General features: G+C 40.5%; 1 protein-coding gene across 12 annotated transcripts in view; it reads left to right on the top strand.

The window, feature by feature from the left end:
* WNK1 (WNK lysine deficient protein kinase 1) overlaps positions 1-19,319 on the top strand; it is a 105,793-nt gene that overhangs the window by 54,756 nt on the left and 31,718 nt on the right. For 7 of the 12 annotated variants that reach the window (XM_057427986.1, XM_057427982.1, XM_057427983.1 and 4 more), the window contains 9 exons: positions 4,747-4,835; positions 6,292-6,511; positions 6,723-7,059; positions 8,152-8,339; positions 11,408-11,665; positions 13,186-13,614; positions 16,880-16,951; positions 17,574-17,723; positions 18,778-19,251. In XM_057427986.1, the coding sequence (XP_057283969.1) occupies positions 4,747-4,835; positions 6,292-6,511; positions 6,723-7,059; positions 8,152-8,339; positions 11,408-11,665; positions 13,186-13,614; positions 16,880-16,951; positions 17,574-17,723; positions 18,778-19,251 (2,217 nt within the window). Of the gene's footprint in view, positions 1-4,746; positions 4,836-6,291; positions 6,512-6,722; positions 7,060-8,151; positions 8,340-11,407; positions 11,666-13,185; positions 14,407-16,879; positions 16,952-17,573; positions 17,724-18,777; positions 19,252-19,319 lie in introns of all 12 variants that reach the window. The other 5 variants (XM_057427990.1, XM_057427989.1, XM_057427980.1 and 2 more) reach the window with 4 other exon arrangements.

Here is a 19,319-nt window from a genome sequence, read left to right as displayed (position 1 = left end):
TGGCATGGAACAACACACTGACTGACCTGTTGTTCCCCTCTATTTACAAGTGTATTTCTGCTACAGCAAGAGTGAACTGGTGGTGATCCTTCATGCAGCCTTAAAGTGCTGCAGAAAACATGGGTGGAGAATAGGCAGAGCAGGGGGCGGGACATACGGGAAGTAAAGGATCGCTGCATTGCCTCTTCTTCCTCCTTCGTACAGCTAGCTGGGCAGGCAGAAAAGAACACTCTTACCTCTTGCTTATATTGATTCTTTCTATTCAGTATTCAAGTGGTAAAAGCAAACATTAAGCTCAGATCTCTGCAGCCTCATGTACTGGACTTGGAAAGGTTCAAGAGGTGTCAAACAGATAACAATGCTTCCTTCTAGCTTAGATGTCTGCTTTCCTTCCGCTGTGCGTTAAGTCCACAGCCTAGTAAATTCCCATCGGAAACTAGCACCTAACTCACTCTTTGGTGTGTGTGTCTCTCTTTTCCTGATGGATTTTACAAGAAGAGAGATTTGTCCTGTATTTGTAATTGTTAATTCCCACTGTTGCTGTTCTCACAAGGATTGCACTAAAGAGGTAAGTAAGAATTTCAGCTCTGTGAAGTGTGTGTAGCCACAGGAAAGGACTTTGGGGGTCAGTCAGTATTCTTGACATCTGCTGAACTGCTTTACTTATGCATTGCTTGAGTCTTCGGCTTTTAAACTTGACTGTATTTTAGTCCCTGTAATTTTTGAAATGTAGGTTAAAATCCCAACCAGTAAGGCTGGAACACTTACTGCTTTTGCTGTTTTCCACCTGTGGTGGTGTTCAGAATGAATGATTTTTATAAATGTAGGATTGCTGAGATTATGTAATGCTTCCTCTGTCTCAGTTTTGGTTTGGTGTAAAAGTTAAGCAGCACTGATTGCACCTTCTCTTATGAAGTAAATTATATTTTCAGTATCTCTTGCACCATTAGAATGAGGTGCTAAACCTCTGACACAGCAATCTGGTGAACTAACTAATGCAGAATACTCAATCTCTCTAGGCAAAAATAAATAGTTCCAAGTAGCTTATACTTTGGTGTTTAAAATACCTTGAAAATCTAGTGGTTTTTTTAAGAGTACCTAACTTACATTTAATGGATCAAAACCCCGTGTTAATATGAAATTTGGAACATACTTTTCTCACCTCATGAAAATCTGATAAAATGACAAACTGCCACATCTAAGATAAATGAAATGTGAAATATTTTCTTAAGCTTAATATGAAGACTGCAAGACAGGTATTTAGTTTTGCATCATTTGGGCTTTGTGCTATCTACATATATGCCCATATTTTAGAGTTGCTCTCAAAATGTTAGTATTTAGTAGGTTTTATTTTAAGTTGGCATTACTTTCAAAAGAAGCAGTCCTGACCTTGTTAGTTAATGCACTATCACTTTCCTTCTGTAAGGCTTAGAGCTAGTGCAACCATGTAGGGAAACATACTGGGGAGCTTCACCTCACTGGAAATGGCTGCAGGCTTTTTGGATTGTATTTGTTTCAAGTTTGATAAACACAGAGATCTGGTTGATTTTGCAGCTCTATAAATGTGTATGCTGGTAAAAAGGAGGAAATGGCACAGGTGTGGGAATGGGAGATGGGGAAAAGGAGGCTGTTGCTTACAGCAGCATTGCTGCTTCATGCTATTTTAGGTGGTAGCTTGAGAAAATGACGACTTTTTATGTTACACCTATCTCCACTTTTTTTCCCCGCAAGAGCTCTTCTTTTTATTTCTTGACCAAACTCAGAAAAAATGCTAGTGGGTTTGGGGTGTTCTTATTAAACTGCCACTGGGGAATAAGAGTAGTAGATTCAAAGATTTGAGTTGTGATTCTTCTAAGGAGTTTGAGGACCAGGAGAGACCTGTATGAATGTGACCATCTTGCCATAAGTATGGTGAAAATTTGGAAATACGAAATGGCTTAGCACATGCTTGGGTGCCTTTGGGTTCAGAAACTAGTAAAGGTATGCTTGGCTGCATAGCTCATGTGCTCTTAAGGACACATCAAGGTTATGTGAATTGCAGGGCCTGGCCTGCCTTTGGTTTCTCTGTGATGGCAGATTAAGGTGTATAGGCAGCTCTGGGTAGAAAAGGGTTCAGTGTTTATTGATCTTTATTCCTAGTATCCTCTGTCTTGTTTTGTAAAATAGTATGACACTTTCCCTAGTGCTTGGAGGAGGAAACAAAAAAGCAATTTTAAAGGCTGATGGTACTTAAGTGCCCTGAACTTCAGTGTAGGGGGCACTTGGCCAGCACTTGTAGACCAGGCTTATGCAACCCTTCTCATGGGCTGTGCAACAAACTGAGAAATAGGTAGCTGTTTTAACACAGAATCCTTTGTTGGTTTTAGGCCCTCGTGTGAGGTTCTCCCAGGTTTTCTGAGCAACAGTTAGGAATAAAGAAACTATGCTGGAAGAGGCTGGTGGGAGTGTCTCTTTGAACTCCTGGTTTGGAATTCACAAAGTGGGTTATTGTAAAATGACCCTCTTGGAAGGACTTGAAGATTTTAGTATTTCTTTCAGAATGGAAAAATACAGAATAGCAGACTAAATCACGGATTTTAAAATCCGTTCTTAGCCTTTGCACAAGAACAGAGTACTTGGTGAAAGAGTTAACAAGGTAATTCATGTTCTGCCTTTATGTTAATATTTTGCTATACAGCTGTCTTAGTTTAGCTTTTAGATTTTCTGAAATAAGATTGTCACAGATGTGACACCTTCCTTCTGCTGGCACAGTGTAAATGAACATACATGCAGGCTGCTGCTCTGTGGGGGACTCGAGCTATTTAGGAGAGCTAGATGAGTTAAACATAGCAAATTCAGATACAAATATATAGAGTATGCAGCTGAATAATTGTTGCATAAGTTACATATGTATATGTATGTATATATAGGAGAGCATTTAATTAAGTATAGAAACATCAGTCTCTACATATGAGCCTGAACTCCTGGGACCATTTTAAGCTTGATCATAATTAAAAGTGGGTGTCTTTGCAAAGTCTGTTATGCGAGCAGAGCCACACATGAACAGGTGCTTGATGCCAGTAGTAAACACTGAAACTACTTTTATAAATCTCTGCTGTGTCCTACTAGGAAGCTGGAGAATTGTGATATGACCTGGTTACAATATTAAATTTACCCATTCCAAACTTCGGTTTGGTGTCTTATCAGCTGAGGCATTGATCTCCAAAAATCTTAATGTTCAGTGAAGCTATGAAAAGCATTAAGCCAATGTTCGCTGACAGATCATGTTTCGGGACTTAAACTAGTCACAGTATACTCTTCTGTGAATTTCAATTGTTAGAATTTCTTAAGAGCAAATTGTAGAGCAAAGAAACAGATAATCAGAATGTTCTTGTAACAGAAAGTTTTTGTCAAGTGAAAAACTGTGTCTTTCTATAGTGGATTTTTTTTTTTTTTCCTTTTAAAAACTTCAGATACCACACCTATGTAAAACAGTGACAAATAGCAGTGTTGCCCACTGAAAGACTGGACTCTTGTGCTTCTCCCCAGTCTTCAGTTTGCATCTGTTAAAGTTGATGTTGACTGTGCCCTCTCCTGGGAGACTGTGGTAGAGAATATTTTAGGTAGTGAACATATGAACTCAAATATACTGCCATGTCTGACCAACGTGGGGGAAAAATATCTAAGTGTAGATGGAAATTATTAGAATTCATTAAGTCTTCATGTTCAGTTAAATGAAGGTCTGTGGTTGCAAAGGGTCTGGTTCAGAGACTCAAACCTTTCCATTTCAAGACTTGTTTCCTGCTGACAATAGAGGAAGGGGAAATGTTCATGTCTTGATGTCCCCATTTGGTGGACAGCAGTACTCTTTAGGGTACTGGGAGAAGTACTTTCCGGTTAGGACACGAATTATGATGCTTTTACTACTACTGCATTTATTGCTGTACTTCAGACTCTACGATTTTCACTTTTTTTGTGTAGTTATGATTTACCAGTGACACAAGTTCAGACGTATCAAGTGTATGATTTCAGGATCATTTGGCTTGAAAATGGTGGCTCTTCATATAACAAGTTGAACAGGATGTCTCCATTTTCTCTCATTGTGCTGTCTTGGAGGTTTGAAGCTGAATCGAATAAAATTGAGTGCCAAATTTTGCTGTTATGGACAGTTCCCCCAAAAATAAAGCTTCTGGCCATGGTAAAGTGATGAAGCTTGGCTGTCTGCCTGCAGCGTTTTGCAGAATTCCCAGATGGTCATATCTCATGGCCTGTTTGCTTTACTGATTTGAGTAGATGATTGTACTTAAAAGCTTGGTTTGCTCTCCTGCAGAGGTTCTAGTATGTGTTGCAGAAGGGATTGGAATGTGCCCTTATGGAAGGACTTTTGTAAATGTCTGTATGGCTAAGCTCATTTTCCTGAACGCACAACAGAAGGGATTCAGGATTGTGGTTTGGGTAGAGTCAGTTGCCTGGGGAGAGCTAAGATACAGAAAAGTTTTTAATTTCCATTTTCTATTATGAGAACTGAGAACATAGCTGCCAAGGCCTTCTGTTAGGGAAGTGTAGCTGAGAAAATGGGGTGGGAGAGCATTTGCAAAAACCACTAACAAACAGGTGAACGGTAAGATTGGGGTCAGATTTCTCTATAAATTGTGCTAGTGGGGAATTCAGGACAGTTACCTATTGACTAAAAATAGTTGGTCTGTAAACATAATCAAAACTTGAATCAAGCAAGACTTCAAGTTTCTTGTTACTTGTGTATTCCAGGGTGTCAAGCCAGCCAGCTTTGATAAAGTAGCAATCCCTGAAGTGAAGGAGATTATCGAGGGATGCATTCGGCAGAACAAAGGTGAAAGGTAAGTACTTTATTTACAGAAAGAGGTATTACTGCTGAGTCCTTTATCAGTGATGACACTAGATCCAGTTACTTCCTGTGGTTATGTCTGTTCTGATGAAAGTTGGAAAGCCAGTATTACTTCTGCAGCTTCTATCCTTTGGTAGGTTCTTATTCAATTATTGTTTTAGAGAATTAACAGTCTCAGGAACAGTACAAATGCTATAGTAGCCATCCATGTCAGTTTATTCGGAAATTATTGTGCTATTATTAAAACTTTGACCTAGACAGTAAAACAGCAGAGGGCAATTCTTCTGCATTCCCAGGTATTTGTATTGTTACTCTGTAATCCTTCATTTTTCCTTTCCCTTTGATTTTGTTAGCATTTTGTGTCTGATTACGTTGTATTTTTCAAATTCCTGCTGCTGATTTTCATCCACGCTTTCTGCAAGATGACTTGTACTTGAAGTGGTTAACTTACACCCTTACAGGAAATCTGTAACTACTTTTGATGGTTTATTTGCGGGGTTTGTTTTCTGCTTTTACATAGTTGTTGCTTACTGAATGTCTGATTTAAGAGTGTTTCAGCCTTCTGCCCTTCCCTAGACCCTACTATTCTGTTCTGAGCTTGTTTTATCAGTTCATGGGTGTTTATTCAGCTCTTCCTATTAATTCCTGGAGTTTTACATCTGATGGCATTGCTGTGTATTTTTAATTTGTTCTTTTTCTTAAGCAGTTTTTTCCCATTTCAACTAAATTTTGTGGCTGTGCATTACTTATTTCTTGCCATTTAGTTCAAGTGGTTAACTTTTAGGCTACTGCTGTTAATGCTGTGCATATATGAGCATAGGTCTCTTGTACTTTCAGGACAAAGATGAAGTGGTTTGAAGTAGTATAAAATACAAAAGGAACCATGTGGTTCTTGTTTAGTGCTTAATTTACTACATGAGGGTTTTGATAAGATCTTGACATAGACTGAAATACATACTTGGGTTACTGTACTGATTTGGGGACTAAGAGTTGTGTGTTGGATCTTAATGTTAGAGTCATAGAATGGTTTGGGTTTGAAAAAGGACCTTAAAATCATCAAGTTCCAACCCCCCTGCCATGGGCAGGGACACCTCCACTAAACCATGTTGCCCAAGGCTCTGTCCAACCCAGCCTATACAGTAAAACTAAACTGTTTCTTCAAGGTTTCTTAATATTTTAGTTAATATATATCCTTTTCAGTTGGCTTAAGTCTGTTGGTACTTCTGTTGAAGAGTGTGTGATTTGTTCTTTGTGTACATCGTTGTTGTACATTGATACACTTTGTTTCTCCATCATGCTTTTAAATTGAAATCTGAATGATGGTCTGTCAAGTAATTAATGGGAAAAGCATGAAATGTAAAAAGTTCAGATCATCAGACAAGGATATTCCTAGTATTTTGTGATAACTAATAACTGTGTGCTTTCTACATTCTTTCCCAATGTACTAGGTATGCTATTAAGGACCTTTTGAATCATGCTTTCTTCCAAGAAGAGACTGGAGTACGGGTAGAACTAGCAGAGGAAGATGATGGAGAAAAAATTGCCATCAAACTCTGGCTGCGAATTGAAGACATCAAAAAACTCAAGGGCAAATACAAAGATAATGAGGCAATAGAGTTTTCCTTTGACTTGGAGAGAGATGTCCCAGAGGATGTAGCACAGGAAATGGTAAGTGTCGGTGGTCTTATTGGAAGTACTGGTGTTCTCTGACAGTGAAATGCAGTCTGTCTCTGCATTTGCTATTGTTACCATCTACAAATAAAACGGCTGCAGAAGTTTGTGAATGAGAAGTTAGGGCCAGAGAGTGGTAGCTTATACTGCAGCATGACAACAGTGGCTGTCAATGACAGTCTGAATTCTGTGAATATATCCTCTTCAGGTGGAATCTGGCTATGTCTGTGAAGGGGATCACAAGACAATGGCGAAAGCTATCAAGGACAGGGTATCTTTGATTAAACGAAAGCGAGAGCAGCGTCAGTTGGTGCGAGAAGAACAGGAGAAGAAACTTCAGGAAGAAGGTAGTCAGAAGCAGCAGCTGGAGCAACAGCAACCATCAAGTGCTTCCCATGCAGGGTCAAAGCATCCCTTATCTGTCACTGGTACTACTCCTGTCCCCACTACTTCAGCATCAGTTTCTACACAAGTGGAGCCTGAAGAGCCAGAAGCTGATCAACACCAACAACTGCAGTTCCAGCAACCCAGTATATCTATTCTTTGTAAGTGTGTTAGTTGGTTTATTTAGGAACTTTTGCACTTACACAGTTCCCCTCCTTAGAGTTTTAAACTTTTGGTGGGTATAGCAGTAAATATCTTAAGGTGCTGCTGTCTGCCATTGCTGTCTGCTGAAGAACATTAGCCCACTAAAAAGCACAGCAAAGTAAGATGCATTCCTGTGCCTTAGCTGAGCTAAGTCTTGGCAGAATTCACAATACAGCGTGTTAGCAAAAAATCATTTTTGCTTCCTTTTAAGTTAATACACTAAAAAAACTGGGGCATCTGAAGCAGGAATATAGTCCTCGTTTTGGCTGTCCTCCTGTAAGTTACAGCATATTCTGGCCCTGCAAAAGGCTGTATAGGCTTGCACCAGTGTAGTTAGAGCTGTTAGAAACACTTGAAACATTGTTAAGTTATGTTTAAGGTGGAAATGAGGCTAATGTACAAGCAGTTCAGCTCGGAATTTGCTTTCCGCAAAAAGTTTTATTTTCTCTTTTACATACTACATGTGAAAAATTGAATTAGCACTCGTAACTTTACCCTTCTGCCATTCCCGCATTTGAATCGGTATTTGAATAATGATGGCAGATGAGAATTTGCCTATTAGAATGGTGAGTTTAGAAAGCAAAATACTGTCTGCTCTTGAGGTAATAGGGATCTTAAATTCACTACTGTGCCTACCTCAGGTGCATCTGCCAGCCAGCACAACACACCTCTTCTATGTGTCTGTAAAACTTAATAAAAATAATCTCCCCCCCACCATCCCAGATCATTAATAACAATGTGGAACTTCTATTTCTAATCTAGCTTTTTATAGGAAGCATAGTTTACTAATAAGTATCTTCCCAAAGAACTCCTGATATTACTGATACTTTCAGAGGCTAGAAGAAGGCATATTGGTAAGGAATTACGGTACTGAGGAAGACAAATACAATTTTTAATCAGCTTAACTATCACAAGAGGTAAAATGCTGATAAGGTCCACATGACATGGCAGAAACATCAATCTCATACTTAATTGATCATAATGTCTTTAGAGTTGTGAATCCAGACTGCAGTTCTTGAAATGCAGGATTTTATCTTTAACTTCTGCAGCTGATGGGACAGTTGACAGTGGCCAGGGGTCATCTGTTTATACCGAATCATGTGTGAGCAGTCAACAGACTGTATCGTATGGCTCCCAGCATGACCAGTCAATCTCTACAGCTGCAGCCCAGGGATACGCAGCTTCAGTTGGCCAAGTGCAGTCACAACAGCATGGAGGATATCAGCCACCTGCAGTGGTAAGCAAGAACTTACAGTATTGCAAATGCATGGAAGTACTTGATTTTGTATTTCTCATGAAGGTGAGAGGAAAATCTGCCAGGCAGTCTTCCATGTGTATTTTGTTTTGCATGTGATGCAAATTCTTCATGGGAGTAGTAAGGGGACTATTTTTGCAAGGTGACTGAGTCTAGGGGAGGGGAAAGTGCAAGGGCATATTTGTTTTTAAGGCTTTTATTTAATCTTAAGGGCGCTAAAGCAGACTGGTGGGTTAGAATTTTTTTTATGGATGAAAATAACATCCTCAGGACAGGACTCTCATGAGAGTAAGCATTTAATCTGACTTGGGAAGGTGGTGTGGTGTATGTGTATATGAGGTTGCCAGGGATCAAGTTGTTGGTTTGGTTTTAAAGAAGGGATTAGAATAATTTGAGCTACTGTATAAGTATGAAATTGCTGTGTGTGTTCTGTGAGGCTTTGATTACAGATTCTGCAGGTAAGATTTTTAACTATTATAGAATGCTGCATGTGAGAACTCCAGACTGAAAAGACCCTGCACCCTTGTTCCCAGTTTTATTTCTAGCTTGTGTTGATTTGCTCATCAGTTGCCATGTGTATTCCTTTTCCCTGGAAAGACTGCACTGGGCACAAATACTTTTCCTACTATGTTCATTTGTGTTGCCCTTTTATTTTGGTATGTGTTTTTCCTTGGTATGTTTTTAGATCTGAGTATGAGAGGTACGCAGAAATCTATTCTAACTCTGGAGTAGAACTTCTGCTGCTGTTATGTTGTTGTCAGTGGTTCCCTCATCACTTGTTTTTTACACAAATAAAAATCTAAGCCTGAGGCAGAGTCATTATGGTATAATGTAGTCATACCATAAGGGAAAAGATGAGACGCTTAAGACTGAAGGTCTTCACTTCTTTTTTCTTTCTTGGTGGATGTGTTTTTAGGCTTTATTACAGAATCAGTGGTGTTCCTAGCATTTTGGAAAACATGCTGGTTTCACTCACAAGCAAAGCATCTCAAACTTTTTCAAAGGCACTTAACCTGAAGCGTGTGGTACTGCTAGTCCTTGATCAAATGAGTTTTTAATTCCTCTGAATAAGCTGTTGTTCTGAGTAAGCTGTATTTTGATGTGGGCATATATAGGACCAGAAGCCATTCATCTTGGGACGGCTTGCTTCCAGGTTGAAAGACCGTAATCTTTTGAGAGCATATGACAGAATTAGTCAAGCTTAGTTCACTGCTCAAATGTGCTCATGGTCTATGGTGACAACAGTGGTACCATGGAGTAGAATACTACAGGAACTACTAACAGTTTATTGGGAAGACAGAATGACAAATCAAAAGGATATTGACAACTGGCAAAATGGCCTTAAAAAGAAAAAGAATGTAGTTCAATCAGGACAAGCACAAGGTTCATGTTTAAACAGGAATAATCAGCTAGACAAGTAAAGGATGAGCAACAGCTGACTAGGCAGCATTTCTGCAAGGACAAAAAACGAAGTCAGATTGCATTGGACCACAAGATGGACATGGTCAAAAACATCATGTTGTTGTGGAAAAGTCAAACATCATGTTATATGAAGTAGTTCTGCTTTTGCCCATTTGTAAGTCTGCCCTAGACACCGTGCTTGAACAAATTTTAGGGTGAATTCCAGAATTCAGAAGAGGGTGACAAAAAAAACCATCAGAAATACAGAAAACATGGGTCATGTGGGAAGACTGAAATAGTTAAGCTAAGCCTATCAAAGATGAGCTTGAGGAGATAGAAAACCGTAAAGGCTGTAAAACAGGAGGAGGCTATCTAACACTGTTGTCAGATAGAATAAGAAATAATAAGCCTAAATTGCAACATGGAATTACTGCTTGGGAAGGTGTGTTTTTTTTTTTTCCTAACTAGCAAGGACAGTTATGTACTACAGTCTCCATCACTGGAGATGTTTCTGAACAGTTTAGAGAAATTAGAATCAGGGATAGCATATAAAACTAGTCCTGCCTTGGAACTGAGAAAAGATTATGGGTAAATATTTATTTAACCCTTTTAGCTCCCTTATGCCTCTTTCACAAAGTTTTGAGTTGTCTAGCAAGATTTCTCACATCCAAATGGATCTCCACTGGATATCTTGAGGCTTTTCTTCCCCTGGCGGTCTGAATTTGATTGCAGTTATGTTAAGAAATTGTGGATTATGTCCACAAAAGACATATACTTTTAGAGAAGGAAAACTTGCAGTTGAAGACTGCCTCTTTAAAACAACATCTTTCTATTCACTTAAAAAAACCACAACATAACACACCACACTGAAAAAGCAATAGCAAAAATAAAACCCCCAAACCCCACTCCAAAACCTAATTGTGATTCTTCCAATTTGGTTATATTTTGACCTATGGCCTTCTGGATTGTGGCAAGATTACAAAATCCTGATGCTTTTATTGGCCCAGTGTCTGGAAAATGCTTGTCTAAGACTAATTTTACTGAATTTTCCACACATTAAACCAACTTTTTTCCACAACTCATCTTGTAGAATGTGTACTGTTTAAATTTTTGTGGTAATGCTTCATTTAATGTAGAGCCAGCTGCATGCATTTAGTCCACTTGATTCAGGCAGGGAGGTGCCCAAGCAGACAGGCTGGGTGAGTTGATCTGTGTGAACACACATCCATTCACTAAACTAAGAATGAATGTTGGAAAGCTCATCAGTATCTGTTTAGGGGAGTTTTTTATTTGTTAGGCTACCAGATGCTGTGAGTACACACAGTATGGGCTGCATCAGTGGCCCTAGAGCAGATACTCCCTTATGTCTGTTCTGCCTTCCACATGCTTCTTGTTAGGGTATTAGGGAACTTCCCACACTGTTCAGTAACCTAAGGCAAGCTTGGGTCCTCAGAGGTGCGCATAGCGTGTTCCCAGCGTGTGCTGGCACTCATTCAGCATTTTCATATCTTCTTGCACACATATTAGTCAGTATTGGGCCTCTCATTGTGTGTCTGCATTTCTTTTCTACCTCATTGTAGATTTCGCTGGTTTTGTTACTCATTTTTCTTTTGATGTATCAATTCTTAACTTTTGTTTTCCTTCTTTAGCCTCAACGTGGTCGTAGCATGTCAGTTTGTGTCCCCCACCTTCCTGCTCTTCCCTCTATGTCCTGCATCCCTCTCAGTGCTCCTTGCACCCCACCACCAGCGCTGTCTGCACCTCTTTCTCCTTTCTACCTTCGGACTGTCCCTGAAGAAACCTTTGCAGAAAAGCTTTCTAAAGCCTTGGAAAGTGTCCTGCCCATGCACTCTGCCTCTCCACGCAAGCATCGACGCTCCAGTCTGCCCTCCCTCTCTGTCAGTCCTGTATGTGTTACCATTTGCCTCCTGGCACAGTAAGATAAGTTATCATTAAATACATCCTGGGCTTTGGGCATTTTTAAAATGAGAAAATAAGGAGTTGACTCCTAATTCCTTATAGTGTGCTGCTGCAGTGTTGATTACTTTTTTTCTGGGAAGCAGTGCACTTAAACATAACAGTGGCTGACCATTTTTTTTGGTAAGATAATATAAATGTAAATTACCCAGTTGTACCACAGAAGGTGAAGGGAAGGCCTGAGATGGAAGACAAGCTTTTTATTTTCCAACTTCTAAGCAAGCATTGAATGTTAACTAAGCTCCACACAAAAAAACCCACCTTTTAAAGCTTGGTTGCTGTGACTGTTTATTCTACAAGTTTTGGCTAGCTGTGCTAGTGATACTAGAAATTCAAAATATGAATACTTTTGAAGTTTTTTTCTGTAAGCTTTGGTTGGAAATGCCACTTCAGCTGCTGCTTCTATGAAGCTATAGTTTCACGTTTCTCATAGTCAGATGCAAGATAGCTTGCAATGCAAGAGGCAGTCTCTTTCCAGTTTTGGGCTTCAATTTACACCAAATAAACTTTGAGAAACTTTTCTCTGTAAATGAAGTAAGTGGAAGCAGTTTTCAGAACGTAGGAGTTCTTTATGCTGTAGGACCTTCTTGCTGGTATTGGCCAATATGGAAATTTGCTGCTGCTTTTCCGGAAAAAGGGGTCTGGGGAGAAAGAGAACAATATGGATACAGTAAATTGAAGAAGTCATAAATGCCATCTGCCTAAAAGATGCTACTCACTGTTGCAAATTACCCTTTCTTTTTTTCCCTTAAGGGTAGATAATATATTGTCTTTCAGCATACAGTAAGCAGAGATGAAAAAATGTGCAATTACTAAATTGTTTGGTGTTCTTATATAGAACTCTCCTCTGTGAAATTTTCCTTTACAAATCTTAAAAGACAAGGAGCCTCATCTGAAGTAGTACATCAAATAGAGTGGAATTGCAGAGGACTCTGCTGTTATTAGAGCTGTGAATGTTCTATTGTCTAGGCAAGAGTTAGGTTTGTTTTAGTGCTAGTTTTCTATGTGAAAAGGTGTGATCAGAGGGATTGAAAGAGGTGATCAGCTTTGACAGAATCCAGAAGTGCTGCAGTTTTAGCACAATACCCATGCAGCAGTAACTTCAGGGGTTTGATTGGATTTCAGGCACTGATCACAATGGATAGCTCGTGACAATAAATCTCATCTCTTTATCAGAAGCAAAAGTGTTTTCTTTTTGTGGATTACTGGAATTGAACTGGAAAAGCAGCTCTAACACAAGCAAATATTTCCATTTGTAGCTATGCCTGCCATGGATGTATTTAATGGATATTTACGACTCACCTGAATTTCCTAACTATTGTATGTTTTTGACCATGAATTGAGTAGTCATTCTATAAAGTTACTTCACAGAACTGCCTAGTGAACTGTGCATGTTGATGTGCTTTCACTTTTAATGTATGAATGACTTGTCTTGTTCATGTCGATACAGCCTCAGCATCCGCGTGGGGGAACACCAACGTTCCCAGATTCACAGATATTTTTCCCAACCGTTCACAAACGGCCGGTGTCTTTCTCGCCACCACCTCTCTGCCCGCCGAAGGTGGCAGTTGCTCAGCGGCGCAAGAGCACTTCATTTTTGGAAGCCCAAACTTGCCACTTCCAGCCATTGCTGAAGACTGGCCAGAGTTTAGTTCCACCTGGTGGTAGTCCCACCAATTGGACACCAGAGGCATTCGTTATGCTGGGCACAGCAGCTCAGAGAGTCGCTGGAGAGCCGCTGCATGTGCAAGTTAATCCCATGTTTGAGCCAGCTCCTGTCCACAGTGACTATATATCTGGACCAACACCTCCAGAGGATGCTCACTACACAATGCATCCAGAAGCTGTATATTTGGTGGGCATGCACTATCCATCACAGGTATCGGAGCAGTATGATCAAGTAGCTTATAACTCTCATGCGACTGAACAACATTTGAAGCAGGTCTCTGAGTCAAACCATGGGCAGGGTGGTCCTCCACAAAGCTCTGTGTTCGACTTTCAATCGGGGCAAACATACCTGACAAGACATGTTCAGAACCTGAGGCTGGATTCTGGGATGGGTCCCCTTTCTCCATTATCCAGTGTTTCAGCTCCTCTGAGTGCAGATCCTGCTCAGATGACATTCCACCAGGTGTTTGTTCCGCACTCTGCCCCAGCTGTGCTCTCTCACAGTGGTGATGGCAGAGCGAGCTGTGTCTTTGAGTTCCATGTGCACACACAGACTTCTGCTTCAGCAGAAGGGGCAGTTTTACCCCAGCGGGTCTACAGAAGTCGCCGGGGCTCTATGGAGACCAGTCAAGAGGAATCCACACAAGGCATAGGGTTGCACAGTCGGCTTCAGCCTGTGACAGAGGAGCAGTGTAACTATCTAGGTCCTGAGTTAGCAGGTCCCAGAGGGGGCTCTGCCAGGCGGAGCTGGCCGGAAGGAAGCCCAGAATACTCCAGTGATTCCTCACAGCTGACTTCCTCTGACACTGGCGATTTCCAGTCTCCTCCCCCTACAGGGGGATCATCTTCTGCTTTTGGTTCAGACTACTCATTGCCCATTGTTCAGCTGCCTCAGAAGGTATTGCAAGAGTCGCAGCTCTTCATCTGCTTCCCCCAGGGAGCCTCGACTCAGCAGGCCTTGTCCACCTCGCTTTCATCAGGACCACCTGCACTCTATCCTCAGGTTACAGGAGCAAACCCTTCCAGAATTTCTCTGCTTTTTATAAGTCATACTTTCCATTTAAAAGGGAACTTTTCTCTTAGACTTGTTCCATGTGGTTCTAAGTATTGGCATTCATGGGGGTGTTTTTCTACTGGGTCAGTAGTACAGTAGGATCTCTAACTTACTGGGTTGCAATGAAATAATGAGGCATCAGCCAGCAACCACTTGGTCTGTGTTCAGCTTCAGCTGAAATATTGGTAGGGCTTTTGTGTTAAGGGTAACAAATGGTCAGTATTCCTCCTGGGATGAGTTGTTCTTTTGGCAAGAGATAGCTGGAGTACCAGATTGGTTTTTAAACAATGTTTTCAATGAAATGTATCGTCTCCACAGTTTGAATCAGCAGTGGTAGTAATACTTGCTTTGTATTTTTGTTGCTGCTCCTTGGCCATTTAATGTGAATGTGTTATTTGAAGTTGAATTTTTTGTATGAATAATGTTTTGTTGGACAGCAACAAGATTAATTTGGTGAGCGTCCAAAATGCAAGAGTATTTTTAGGCTTGGGGTGAGAAAATGGGAAGAGAGGAATGGAAGGAGCTATATTATGTGTGTGTACACAGATTTAGAAATGTACCTGAAGGATCATTATAGAAAGTAAACAAGCTGAGTTAGCAAATCAGTGGCACAAACAACTGTTGCTAATAGGTATGGCTTCCTTATAAGCCTAGAATATGATGTCCTTCTAAAAAGGAAAATTTGAGGCCTGAAGCTTAGTTTGGAGGTACATGTTTTATTGGTGTATGTGATATTTGCGCTTGAAATAGTCAGTAATGCATTTGTATATTGCAACCTTGAGGTGTATGTGTATATACATTGTGTCTGCACTTGTAGTCTGAAACTTCTCATAAGGTAATTTTTTTTTGTGAAAAGAGAGTTTACTTTAAGTAGAATTCTCTCTTACTCCTGTTCTTGGAATTAGGGGCTTTCTGACATTTTAGTTACTGGAGTTTCAGCAGCTGGGTTTTATATGAAGAAACTGAAGGAGAACCTTTTTGCTTTTTGTGGTAAGGTCAAGAGCTAAGTATATAAGGTTTTCTGTATGGGATAATAAAGGTGTTTCATTAAAGCTGAAACAGCTTTAATCACTGCTCTAATAGTAAATTCGGTGCTGTAGGAGAACTACTGGAGTGAGGCTGCTACACAAGAAGTTCAAAAATTATGTGAGGATTGTTTCTCCAAAAACCACCTTTGTTAAACTTCAGGAAGTGAATTATGATGGATGTAAAATACGTCTGGAAAACACAATAAGGGATCATTATTATTTTACAGAATTTAAATTCTGGGATCTCTTACTTAGTTCATTAAAAGACCAGAATTTGAAGCAGAAACTGAGTCAATGTGAGCAGATGTTACAGCAGTGGGATATCACACATGTTTAGATCCTAGCCCATAAGTGCCTTGAGCTTCTAAAACGGCAAGGAAAGAAATGGTTCTTTTGGCAGTATGCTTTCCCTAAGTTTCCGTAATTAAAAAAAGTACTTAATTTTAATAAGCTTGGTCCTAATAAGCTTCTGCAGGCTGAATTATTACAGCATTAAGGAGTTTTAGTAGATATTTCTGATATGATACGTGTACACCAGATACGTTTCTTACCAAGGCAGCTCACCAAAGTGGTGCACACTCAGGCAGCTCATCTGGAGGTCTTTGTCTATTCGTCTCCCAGGAGCTGATACAGAAATATAATTGTCACAAAAATAATAATGAAAATCCTGGGATCTGCTCAAAAAAATGTCAGCCACAAAAATAATAATGAAAATCCATTCCATTTTCCTCTCGATCTTCCACATTCATTTGTATGCCACTCATCTGTTTTTTTTGTTGCTTATTCAGACATTGTCTTAGCTAGAACATGAACCCCCATGTTCTTCAATATCCACTTCTTAGTAGCCTTTGAATGGTAGTGAGTCTGGAAATGATTTCTGGCTTGTATTTTGACATGCCTCTCAAAGGGAACTCATGACATGTTATGTACTGAGTACTTTGTTATCGGTCTAGAATTCTGTATATCTTTGTTTTGATTTTTTTTTTTTTTTTTAACAGACAGTTGTATTTCATTCGAGCTTCTTTCTATCCCCCTATCTGTGTTTAGAACACATGTAAAGGTAAAGCATAATGCCTCTATTTCCAGTTATCATACTAAAGGCATCCTGCTTTTAAAGCATTGTCAGTGGAAGAAGCAGCTGGTAGGCTGATCTCCCTCATGTTTAGGGGCGTGTGACTTTCTGCATTGGTTGTTTTTGAAGATTTAAAATGAAGTTTGCTACTTTCCGGATTGCTCTGCTTTGGTCTGGTTGTAGTGGAATTCTGCCAGAAGGACCACTTGTCCAAAAGAGCAGTTAAATACCAACCACATCATTCCAGGCAGAAATAATTTTAACTGCCTGCTGCAGAAACTATAGGGATATTTTAAGCTGATTTTGTCTTTTTCTCCTCCAGACGCAGGTGCAAGGCCAGCCAGCCTCAAGCACTGCATCTGTGCCATCCCAGCCTACCCAACACACTCAGCAGGTAAGATCATGGTTCCTGAACCCAGGACTAAAATACTTTTAGTATAGGATTTTGATGACTCTTTAAGAGCAGCTGACTACCTCTGCCCCTCCTTCTGCCCATATTTCTCCATAAAGCAAAAGAATCCTCTGGTTCTCACCTAGTCTAACATGTTGTGAGATTAACTTAATTGACTCTATGAAATTTGTTTTTTAAATCATGTTAATCCTTGTTTCCATGTGTCTGTTTTCCCCAACTTCCACCTGCGCTTGAAGTGGTGGCCCCATTCCAGGGGAGGCACGTAAGGATCTGCAAGTTAGGCTGTCTAGACAGACTTTATTCTCATGATTTCTTCTAGTTGGAAATACTATCAACATCCTCTTTTCTTAACTGCCTCTTCTTCCTTATAGAATCTTCATTCTTGTTTTCACAGGTGAAATAATTCTGTTGCAAGATTTGGTGCTGATGGAGTTGTATTAGTAATGCTAATAAGTAATTGCTAAAGCTATTAATATATTCAGAAGAATCACTGATGTCATGAGGGAGTTAAAAAGTAGAATTTAAATAGGCTATGCTTGAAAAACTTCTGTGGGGTAAAAAAATAGCTTCTGCCTATATAAATAGCCTCTTTTCCCTACTACAGAATGCACAGCAGCCAGCCTCTTCCCAACAGCCTGGACAGTACCAGCTGCAGCAGCCATCAGTTTCTGCTGGCGCCACTTCCACGCAAACTGTCTCTCAAACTCAAACTTCACAGATTATGCCAATGCCTCAGGCAGCAGCTGGGACACAGGTAAACAAAATGCTTTCTAGCAGAAGATTATTTTTTTCTTTTTCACAGCTGACAAATTCAGCATGCTCCTACTTTCACTTTCATCATCTTTTCTAATGGTTCCAAAACATTCATCCAAATAATGGTATTCTTAGTGGACTACAACTGTCAGTTTTGTTTGAAAATGTGTTGGAAACCCTTTCATTCACACGTGGCAGTTGTGAGTAATTTGAGGGAAGGATAGCATTTCCATGCACAAAGACCTTTAAACTATCAAAAGTATCATGAGGCATATTGATGAATGGTGTACTGTGAATGGATTCTCAGGAACTTGTCATTTCTCTACTTCCCATACAATGTCTATTTTCTGCACCATTATATATGTCAAACATGTTCACTTATTTAGGTTAGTGACCCATAAGGACTACCTTCTCCACTCTGTCATCTTTCTTACTCAGCTCTTCTCTCCTCCCTGGTCAAGATGCTTCTGTTACTGAATATTACTTCATTTTGGCTCATATCTCTATCTTGAACATGTGAGCCTTGATTTTGTTTTTAAAGTTGTTGTTTTGTTGCTTGTTTATCTAAACTGCCTTTCCAATTGCATTGTTTGCTGGCTTTAATTGACATATCCCCTGCCATTCTCTGAATGCTGGCACAGTGGCTTTTCATTCTCTGTTGCTTTAGTCCCCATACCCAAAGCTGACAGATTTATTGAAAGATTTGCACTTTTCCTGTAAGAAGGCAGGCTTGGATCTGGGGACAGAGCTGAGGGGAATTTGATTCTGTTTATGCACAAGTTCAGTGCTTCAGGGTGTTTGAATGTTGCTCTTTCACCCTCTGTGGGTATCTGTTTCAAGAGCCTGTTCAGTTCTTCAGGGGAAGTGTTCTGAAGTGAGGACCTTTTGGAACTCCAGCCAACTTCCCAGCCACTCTGCCAACTGTGCTCCCACCCACTTTAACCGAGTGCTGTAACTTGAATAATTCTTTCTTTAACTAATGTGTAAAAGCTCTGCTTTCTGCAACCCTGCTTTTTTAAAAAGAAAATCTATCTCTATTTTCTTTACCTCCCCAGCTTCCTGTTTCCCAACCAGTGTCGATCATCCAAGGCGAGCCTCAGTTACCTGTTGCAGCACCTTCTCTCCCTCAGCCTTCAGTTGCCCCGTCAGTCCCCATTGGCTCTCATTTTCTTCCCATGGGACAGCCCTTGCCAACTTCCGTGGTTCCCCAGTTCTCAGTCTCCCCGTTGCCTGTAGCAGCTCCTCATGCGTCAGTGGCTCAGCCAGGTTTCCAGTCATTGCCCATATCGATGGCAACTGGCATGAGTCAGCCATTGCTCACACTGGCAACGTCTGCTGCGGCAACCACTGTGTCTGTAGGATCAACTGTTGTCCCTAGCCAGCTTCCCACACTGATGCAGCCTGTGGCTCAGTTGCCCAGCCAGGTTCTCCCACAGCTCCTGCAGCCAGCTGTCCAGTCCGTGGGATTGCCAGTCAGCATTGGACAAGCTGCTGAAGCTTCAGTTCCTGCTGGAGATGCTCTTTACCAGGTATTGTTGCAAGCCAGCAGAGCTCTTCCCCACATTTTTTTTTTCTTGTTCCTCTAAGGTACCAGATC

This window comes from Pezoporus wallicus, unplaced genomic scaffold (assembly GCF_028554395.1).
Source record: "Pezoporus wallicus isolate ANWC-B61680 ecotype Strahan unplaced genomic scaffold, APGP_CSIRO_Pwel_v1 contig_2908, whole genome shotgun sequence".
In the NCBI taxonomy this organism is placed as follows: Eukaryota; Metazoa; Chordata; class Aves; order Psittaciformes; family Psittacidae; genus Pezoporus; species Pezoporus wallicus.
This window is presented reverse-complemented; position numbering and strand designations above follow the sequence as displayed.